At 29.7% G+C, this 10,895-nt stretch overlaps 1 protein-coding gene across 1 annotated transcript; it reads left to right on the top strand.

Moving 5' to 3' along the window:
* Window positions 1–7,946: 7,946 nt before the first annotated feature.
* Window positions 7,947–10,060, top strand: LOC140984166 (NADPH HC-toxin reductase 1-like). The gene is made up of 5 exons (XM_073451406.1): window positions 7,947–8,252; window positions 8,661–8,827; window positions 8,940–9,158; window positions 9,273–9,643; window positions 9,723–10,060. Exons 1-5 carry the CDS (start codon window positions 8,135–8,137, stop codon window positions 9,862–9,864), a joined length of 1,017 nt encoding a protein of 338 aa, XP_073307507.1. The 5' UTR covers window positions 7,947–8,134; the 3' UTR covers window positions 9,865–10,060.
* Window positions 10,061–10,895: the final 835 nt, after the last annotated feature.

The raw sequence follows: 10,895 nt of genomic DNA, 5'->3' as shown, positions 1-10,895 counted from the left end.
AAAACCTTATAGAATTTTATACTTGTCGCATCCCTTACCGGGAGTGTGGGATGTCGTCTTAACATCCTCCCAGGATTTATAACAAGTTTTTTGAAAAATTTATTTTTATTATTTATAATAACATTATATTATATAGTAAATAAATAAACAATAAAATAAATATTATTACTTTTGTTACCTTTTTCTTTTGTTTTGGAGCTTGGAAAAATATAGAGGATTTTAGAGCTTCGTGCTGATAACATGTTGTGAAAAAGTAAAAATTTACGGTAAAAATTAATAATCTCAAACTCTCAAAATTATCACACTACACACTTTATAATATTTTTCTCTCAACTCAATTGTGATTTTCTTCACAAATGAGAGATTTTTTTATAGAAAAATTTTACAAATAATCCAAAAATAAATTACATCATTACCTTTACCATCACACATAAATTTCAATATTCAACACCTAATTTTACCTAATTTTCAACATTCAAATATTCAACATTCAATATTCAATATTAAAATATTAAATTTTCAACAGTGTGCAAATTTTGACAATATTTTAGTTTCTGACGTCTTTTCGAGGGTTAATCTACCTATCATATCGAGGAAATCACAATGCCAAGTGAAAAAAATAAAATAAGGCAAAAATTTGTTTGAGATAATCTCATATGTCGTATTTTGTGAGACATATATCTTATTTGGGTCATCCATAAAAAAATATCACTTTTTTATGCTAAGAATATTATTTTTTATTGTGAATATCGGTAGGGTTAACATGTCTCATGTATAAAGATTCGTGACATAATATTCGTGGTTTCTGGAAATTTTCAATCTCACTCGACAATTATTGGACCGACTGATTTTTGTTGGATATTTTTAAGAGATTGGGACATATCAACCACTATTAATTTTTTTTTGTCACAGTTTCAGATTCGAGACCAGCCACCTTTTTTTCTTATATATAATATTAGCACCTCCAACCTTACACTGTTCTAGCATGAAAACATTAAAATAACACGTGAATTTCTCTCCAACGGAAGCTGTGCGCTATTTCGGCAATCTATGCCAAATGCAGAGTCGCTTTGCGCCAATTTGGCCTAGAGCTATTTAATTTTTTTAAATTTTTTAAATTGTATTTTGGTTTTTAATTATTATTATAAATATTTATTAATTGTTTTTTTAGATAATAATCTATTCTATTTTATTAAAGTTAAACATAGGATAAAAACTGATTTTTGATGCGTCAAACACACCAAAATGTTTTTCCAGTTTCGCCCTTTTGTAAAATTCACTTTATGGGTTTAATTGTAATCTTCTTCTATCCTTATCTATCTCAAACGCACTGATGACTCATTATAATAATTAATTCGTATTACATATAATTTAATTAATATTTAATAATTAATTAAATATAATGATAATTATAATATTAATTATTATTATAAGTATATTTATAAATATATGTTAAACAGAATAATTTATATAAAATAAAAAGATTATTGTAAGAATATAATTTTTATTGTAAAATTTGAAGTAAATGGGTTGGAGATGGACGTTGTATTTAGTGCAAAAATTACATTATTTTAGTGTATAATTTAAACCAAAATAGATTTTTTGGGTTGAAGATGACTTTACAATTTGATACAGAACTTAAAAACTTTCTCAGATGTCAGATGGATTACATTTAGGTATATTACAAACTTTCTACTACTATTTTACCGACTAAAAAGGACTTTAGGTTTATTTTTATTGTTTGTAGTCTAAAAATTAATATATGTTAGTTCATATCCTAACTTCATCGACTATTCATGCATTGAATTATATATACGGATTCATGTAATAACATAAAATATATATTTATTTTTGAAATTCCTAAAATACCTATATTCATTTTTTTTAAAAAAAACAAAATACCTATATTCATATAACAATACCAAACACTCAGATTATGCATCTGACATAACCACTTCAACAACATAATCATTACTGACTCGGGATCTTTATCTTTGAGATTAATTCTTCCAAATTCAATTTTTTTTAACAAATATATATATATATATATATATATTATACAAACACATAATACCTACGTATTAGTAAATACAACGTGTGTGCCAATGTAATTAAAATTTTAAAATGTAGAATTTGAAGCTCGTGATACTTTCCCATCCACCCACTCCAAATGAAAGCAAAATGCTATCTATCCTACTTTCCGTCGGACAATGATTTGGGTTTGATATTGATCCCATTATTTGGTTATCGAGTATTCCCATATAATCTAAAAATTTTAATTTTATATTTTACATAATCATGAATATCATATGGTATATATATGATTTGATTTTTAATTATAATATCAAATAACGAAAAATATTTAAAAAAGTAAGTTAAAATGTAATCAGGAAAAATTGGAGTTAGAACTGAGACTGCAAAAACATTTTAGTTAGGCAAAAACTTGTGTGAGACGGTCTCATGGGTCGTATTTTGTGAGACAGATCTCTTATTTAGATCATCCATGAAAAGTATTACTTTTTATGATAAAAGTATTACTTTTTATTGTGAATATCGGTAGGGTTGACTCGTTTCATAGATAAAGATTTGTGAGACCGTCTCACAAGAGACCTGCTCTTTTAATTAATATTAGGAGCCATGCCCTCATCCTCGATAACTATTTGTTTCCATGAACTTCACTATTTAATATTATCTCAATCCCAAATATATTAGATATATAATTTAAATATATTTTCATCACATCTAATATATGAATATCAACTCATTGGTGGGACACGAAAGTGAACATGATGAGTCGATAACGTATATATCAAAACTATACGTATAGAGTTCACTTTGAACGGTATTTTCTTCTATTAACATATCCACGAGATAGAGGGACTGTTCCGAGTGGTACAATAATTGAAGGAAATTATTTTCAAAGTGAAGTGTATATAATTGTCACGCTTCCCATGTTTTTGGATCCATTTAAGTTCTTCCTTTGGTCATTGATAGAAACTTAATTAACATTTGTGTTTTCATGATTGTCGAAATATGCCGTGAAAACGACACCGAATTAATATATTATATATATGCATGTATCCGATGCCAAAAGTCGCTCCGATGCCAAAAGTCGCTATCACAATATAAATACTATTGGTTATGGATTTCTTGTGACAGAGTACAATACTTGGTGTTCAGCAATAATTGTAATGATGATATGAGAGTTTTGGTCATCCAAATCAACACGATTTGTCTAAAGAATCCTATAAATTATCTCCCACTTTCTAACCGTTGATGTAATATCTATATATAATAACTTCGTTGTGTGACTCGATGAACATGACCTCCTTTGTGGGTCTCAGAATTGAAGTATCACTGACACTTGTAATTTACAATAGAGGAAGCATGTTTTCACGAACTTGTTAAGCTAATAATTCTATTACATTGGTTATGATCGATGGTGGGTGTAAAAACCTTTTAAAAATTATTGTTGCACAAAATTTATATTAGGTAGTTTTGAATAAAGCTTTAGAAATTCATATTCATTAAAATATATGTCCAAAAATTACCAAACATTCCAGAAATGCCTAAAAATAATGCAGAAGTTGTCGGAAATCGGAAATTGTTGAATCGAGGCAACACGTGATATTCACGCATTGGTGTGACGGTGCGTGTGTCTACTCAGGTGGCCACGCGCGGTTGAAAATTTTCAGGTGGATGTAATTGTGGATTATCTAGGACGATCTACATCTTTTATATTCAACATGTTTTGAAATTCGGAACCGATTAATAGCAGATTTTGAAAAACTATAATTATTGTCAAGATCGTTTCAAACTACCAAAAAATGTACTTACGACAACTGTGAGGATGATCGGTCATCATATACGTAAACTAGAAAACATTTTGAACACTTTTTTATTTTAAAATCAAAATGAAAATCGTTCAAAAAGGAGTAAATCAAAATAGAAATAACTACCATATAAAAAAGTTTCTGGAATTTTTTCAAATTTTTTTCTTGTTAATCTTTATTTTTTTGGAAAAATCGATGTATGATTTTGTTATATCACCAATACACGCTTGGTTTCTAGATAGGAAAGGAGTTATCTGAAAAAAAATTGGAGATTTTTGGACCATGTTTGATATTTTTTTCCTTAATTTCATCTATTTTCTCTACAAAAATCATTCATAATCCTAGATTATACCCATATTTCAAGGTAAAAAATAATGCTTAAAGCCTTTTGTCATTTAATTAATTGCTTTGGCCCATTTCTATATAAAAATGTGTAATTTGATACATATTATAGGATTGTATTGGTGCAATTGATAGAACATATTTTAGTGTCAAAGTTTATAAAGAATTTGTTGCAAGGTATAGATGAAGAAAGACTTCCCCAAACAAAATGTTTTGACTGCTTGTACCTTCGACTTGAGTTTTACATATGTGTTACCTGGATGAGAAGGTTTCACAGTCGTTGGATGTATATTTGATTATGTGCTTAATAGAGAAGATAAGTTGAAAGTTCCAAATGATATTTCGTATTTTCTATAATCGATTCTTTAGATCCATGATTATTTTATTTTAATCATTTACTTTGTTTTCAATAACATTAGTTAATTAATTATATAAGAGTTTATGTATTTTGTGTAACAGAAATATATAATTAAAATTATACACAAAATATATGATAAAATTAATTTTATGTTTTTGGCTATTTAATAATGTGAATAATATGGTTTAAAAAATGATTTATGTAAAAGATCATAAAGGTTATTTTAGTAAAATTTTAATTTTTCAAATTCAAATCCTTTTTTCTCAAAAAAAAAATGAATTTCTAAATATCGTTTTTAAATTTCAAACGAAACACGAAATGGAATTCTAAATATATGGATTTTCAAATCCAATTCCAAATCCAATTCTACATCCGAATCCGAATATCATTTTTTAAGCATCCAAACTCATTGTAAATATATTCTTTATTTAATTGGAAATTTATTAATTTTTACTTGTAGGATAATAAAATTCATTATAATTAAATTATTATTATTATTTAGAAGTTGTTTTATATTTCATTAATATAAGTGAAGCAGATTGATTTGCTTGCTTATTGAGTTGAGCTTTTTTTAATTGGTCCATCAGTAATAAAATGTCATTCACAATAAGACAAACATATTGTGATTTGTGATCTTATCGTTAAGACCAACGTTTGGGCCTATTTGCATATATATAATTTTTTAAAAATTGGGTCTTGAAACAATTGCTCGGTTGACCTCGTAAAAGCTCTGGCTCGGCATGCTCAACTCGCTTTAAATGATCATTTTTAACGTCTTTAATCTTATTCGACAGTCCACGATACATAATTATTTACTTATAAGTCCAAAATTAGATTTATGATCCAACATTTCTTTCCTGGGTGAGAGATATGACAAATAATTATTATAATGCCTTTGAAACTTTATCATTTTCGGACTCCTAGCGAGTTTTGTTGTTCATTTATATGTTTTATTTTGTATTAATCTGTCAAATACAAAATATATTATCACATCTCAAATACTTGAATTGGGAATTTCCACGAAGCTTGCGTAAGCTATTTCTCATATAAAACTTAATGCTCCGGATTTGGAATAAATCGAGAACCAAGTTTTTGTAGCTCTGCAGGAGGATAACTTCAAGGCAAAAAAGTGGTTAAAATTTTATAACAGCCATTTAAAATTATTTATTCATCCATATTCTGCATTGCGTTTTCATAATATAAATATGACCAAAACGTGACAAAAAGGCATGTCAATATTTGTTGGATTAAGTATGTGTTTTTGAGAAGTTCTCGTACATCAAATCGCTGACGTTGCGTGGCTTGCTCTGGTTGGCTAGGAGGACTTTAAAAGATCTGCGCTAGATCTTAACGGGTAATAATATTTCTAGTGTGGACATGTCTGACGGTAGGGAAAACATTAGACTGGGTCACTAAGGATATGCGACAACACCAACAGATAGACACACACATATTCGAACTCATGAGTTTAAAAGTCAGACCTATTAGAAATCATGTAGGTGCACTCTGCGATGCTACGAGTACGAAAAAATAAAGTTATGTCTTTAACTTATAACAGCTATAATTTATGACTTATGGGTATAGAAGTTTGATACTAATAGAGCGGAAACTATTGAGCCAACTATGTCGCGTTGAAGTAACATGTTAACTACCAAAATATTTTATGTTCTAAAATCATGACACTTTAAAAATGTGGTTTACTTGTCATTATACACGTAAATGAGATGGACACCACCTAATTTCATTACTTTACAATAACTAATTAACAGGTACAAGGAACCACACACATATTTTTTGTATTTAACTTCGGCCCACTTTCCGTAACTTACGCTATTTTTCTTACAAAAATGTCGATATTCCAGAATAGATGTACCAATTTTTGTTTTATATGCAACCAATCTCCACAGTAACCAACAAGTTCGGGTGCAGAATTTATCGCTCACTAAAATCTCGAATCATGGACATATGTGCAATTAACCGACATAATTTTTTTTGGTTTTGTTTTTGTTTTTCTCTGTCGTTCCAATTTTATTAATTAACTATGATGTTATCAGAATTTCAACATTGACTTTTTTTTATTCGTGAAACGAGTAAATTCTGTTTATATTTAAAACAAAAATTAATTATTTTTTATGAGTGATCAAAATAGATTACATGTATCATAAAATTGACATGTGAAACTGTCTCACATGAATTTTTTTTTTTTTTGCCTCGGCAAAGGTTATTTCACATCTAATGCTAGCTAGTTAGTAGTGATAGTAGGCTTAAAGTGCTTATAATTAAATATGTGTGAACATCAAGATAATTATGCATATTATTATCTCATGTCAATCAAATAATTCATTCACATCTTTTTTTATTATATATATTTATCAATTATTAAAAGAGTAAATTTTTGTAATTTATTATCTTATCTCAAATTTAATCAATCAAACTAAACATATTATTATTTATCAATTATCAACTCAAATATTTTAGTACACTAGTAAGTTGCACGCTACGCGAGGAACGTGGAATTATATATATATATATATAATAATTGTATATAATATATTATATACAATTATTATATATATATATATATATATAATTCCACGTTCCTCGCGTAGCGTGCAACTTACTAGTGTACTAAAAGATTTGAGTTGATAATTGATAAATAATAATATGTTTAGTTTTATTGATTAAATTTGAGATAAGATAATAAATTACAAAAATTTACTCTTTTAATAATTTATATATATATATATATAATAATTGTATATAATATATTATATACAATTATTATATATATATATATATATATATAAATTATTAAAAGAGTAAATTTTTGTAATTTATTATCTTATCTCAAATTTAATCAATCAAACTAAACATCTTATTATTTATCAATTATCAACTCAAATCTTTTAGTACACTAGTAAGTTGCACGCTACGTGAGGAACGTTGAATTAGATATATATGTTCATTATTGCCCAAATATTAAGTAGTCATCACTCATTTAAGATAGACGACAAAATTACAAAGAAACTCATTTAAAAAACTATTTGCTTAGTTTGCACGACAAAATGACAAAGAAACTCATTTAAAAAACTATTTGCTTAGTTTGCTAACTTAAATCGATAAGGATACATAAAAAATTCACAATTGAAAGCGATATATTTATAGGTAAGAAACATTGTCACGCAATTTTTATCATATTAGGCTCCTTGTCCACAATTGTGCTGAAAGGGATCATATGTTCATAATGAACTTTGGGTGAATCAGATCCTGACGATCAGCATCGGTGCGACTTTTTAGTAACGTGCGATACTTTATTTTTTTAATGATGTAGGAATCATGACTACTATTTTTTATGTACAGTAGATAAATCATTAGATTAACCTAATAATCTGCAAAGCCCGAAAATATATTGATAAGGGAAATAGAACTGTGTGTGTAAGACTAAACCCGTGTGGAAATTAATGAAGTTAAACTTTTTTGGTTTTTACGTTCATATAATATATACAGATATATAAATTCATAGAAAAATATAATATAATACAAATATATTATACACACACGCTTCTCTCGAGATAAGGAAGAATACATCGCAAGGTGAGTAATGGAACAGGGGAAGTGTAAGGTGTGCGTGACTGGAGGAGCTGGCTATATTGCTTCTGCACTGATAAAGAAACTTTTGGGTGACGGCTATATCGTACACGCTACACTGAGGGATTTGGGTATGTTGTGTGCAAGTATATTCTTGATTTCTGGGATTTTTTTTAAACGAAAAACAGAAAGTCACGAATCTTGAATCTTTATGATTAATCTTGAGTAAAAGTTGAAGGGCTTCAAGTGTTCTGATTGACTAGAATCGAAGACCATGGGTTCTTGGAGTTTCAGACACTTTTGCGTGACTCATCTGTCTTTTTCTGTTTGGCTCTTTTTGGTCCTTTTTGAAATTTTTCATATTTTACTGTGTGGTTCTTGAACATGTAGCAGCATCCTGTTCTTATGTTCTTGTTTGGGTGCATGACTATTTTAGCTTCAGTCTCTGAATAAAAGTTCTGGCTTAATAGTCAACACCGGCCGCCAGCACAGTTCATGAATACACCTCTCTAACATGCTGGTGTTTGAATGATCTATAGATGATCACTCGAAGATCGATATTTTAAAGAGTTTTTATGGGGCAGACACGAGACTCAAATTATTTAAAGCTGACATATACAGAGCAGAGGAATTTGAGGAAGCAATCCTAGGTTGTGAGTTTGTTTTCCATGTCGCAACCCCTTTGCTACACTCTGACGGCCACAAGGTATGTATTATTTAAAGCTGACACAATCATATACCCCTTTGTACAATTTTTTTTTCAGCTTCAGAACTTTTTTTTTCTATGCTACTGATGATGGATCTGACTGTAAAAACAGTACAAAAACCGGGTCGATGCGACAGTGGATTCAGCAAAGAGAATTGCAAGGTTGTGCGTTAGATCGGGAACAGTGAAGAGGCTTATCTACACAGCTTCAGTAATGGCTGCTTCGCCGTTGAAAGATGGAAGGACTAGTACTTATAAAGAGTACATGGATGAAACTTGTTGGACTCCTGCTAATTTCTCAATCCCTTCTTACACAAGTGATTATCTTGAGGTAAATGGCTCATTTATGTACTCGTAATTGGAACATACAAACAGGCAGGAGTATGTGTACCTCATTGACAATATCCAATAATGATATTGTACATTGAAAAACAATGTTTTGTAGGAGTATGTTCAAGCAAAGACATTGGCTGAGAAAGAACTTTTAAGCTTTGGCAACGGAGAAATAGAGGTGGTAACACTAGCCTGCGGCCTCGTCGGCGGAGAGACTTTGATGCCTCACACAGCCTTGAGCATAAAGACCATCTTGGGGTTTCTCACAAACGATGAATTTGAATACAATGCGCTCAAATTCTTAGAAAATTTGCTTGCAAAAGTCCCATTAGCTCACATTAAGGATATAACAAACGCCCTCGTCTTCTGCATGAAAGAACAAACTATGAATGGTCGATTCTTGTGTGCAAATGGATACGTTTCAACTGCAGATATGATCCGATACTGTCAAAAGAAATACCCAGAATTTAGCATAAAAAAGGAGTGAGTTTTTTTTATATTTCATTGGTGGTGTTCTTGTTTTCACACATCATCTTAAGTTTGAATCTTGATTTGCTTTCAGGGACTTGGAATGTCCTAAAAGAGACACCAAATGGAAATCCGTTCTGCTTGAGAAGAAGGGTTTCGAGTATAAATATGATTGGCGTGTGGTTCTGGATGAAAGCATCAGATGTGCAAAGAAAAATGCGGATGTTTGGACATAAATGCATGCCGGATAATTTCCGAGGAAAATTTCGATTCGTCAATATATATGTTTGTCTCTGCGTTACCTTATGTACATTAGGTTTGGTCATCCAAAATTTCTATAACTACGCGTTTATTAAACTTTAAACAATAAATTATTTAGAACTTCCTACTTTCAAAACCAGTTCATATATGATTTGATTGGTTTGCAAGCTATGCGATTGAGTGGCCATGGTCCCCATACACACGACGTGCGATTGAGATATAACAAGGCCTGGTTTGAAAAAATCCGGAATGAAATCCAACTCTACAAACAAAAGGAGCAGGAGTTTACAATTTAAAAACATTAATATTCATCCAGCAAAAATATTGTTTACCTTAACTCTGGCCAGCAGCGACACAATGAGGGAGTGACTGTGAAGGAGACGGGACGGGAGTGACTTTGACTGTGACAGTGATCGAAACAGAGCGTAAAAATTTAATATTATGCATAGTATATTAACTAATCACTTAATCTTCTAATTTATACCTCATAATAAAATTGTTTTACTTTAGGTATTTAAAAAAAAATTAAATGAAAATAAAATTAACATTTTTATTTGTTTTAAAAATTAAAAAATATTTGTTCCCCCTCTATCCTTCCAAAATTTTATTTTCCATCACCAAACAAAGTTAACGGAAACTTGATTTTAAATCCCTACCATCATAGTTATATTTGAATTCAATTTTTGTCAGAACAAACAATTTCTATCGCCTTTGATTCACACAATAAATATTTTTGCACGTCATTGGCCCACATCTATCCATTCAAATACAACCTTAGTCTCACATAATATTTGTTAATTTCGCTAGAGTTAGATCGTGTAGGGCTCCTCATCCTTGACAATTTTTATTTTATGTTAATGTTCATTGATGACTGATATTCCGTCTTTTGGTATTCCAGATAATTTTGATTGTTTATTTATTACATCCATTGTTTTCATCGTATTCTTGATGTTTTGGGTAAGTGAATTCATGCATTGAATCTTCTGTTTTGTTTAATGAGTTGGTA

This window comes from Primulina huaijiensis, chromosome 9 (assembly GCF_012295235.1).
Source record: "Primulina huaijiensis isolate GDHJ02 chromosome 9, ASM1229523v2, whole genome shotgun sequence".
Taxonomy (NCBI): Eukaryota; Viridiplantae; Streptophyta; class Magnoliopsida; order Lamiales; family Gesneriaceae; genus Primulina; species Primulina huaijiensis.
This window is presented reverse-complemented; position numbering and strand designations above follow the sequence as displayed.

What these genes read in the sequence shown, in the direction of transcription:
- LOC140984166 (XM_073451406.1), top strand. Translation starts at nt 8,135, where the DNA reads ATGGAACAGGGGAAGTGTAAGGTGTGCGTGACTGGAGGAGCTGGCTAT. An exon ending in CGCTACACTGAGGGATTTGG is followed by an intron (nt 8,253 to 8,660) that starts GTATGTTGTGTG and finishes AATGATCTATAG; the next exon opens with ATGATCACTCGAAGATCGAT. An exon ending in GAATTTAGCATAAAAAAGGA is followed by an intron (nt 9,644 to 9,722) that starts GTGAGTTTTTTT and finishes ATTTGCTTTCAG; the next exon opens with GGACTTGGAATGTCCTAAAA.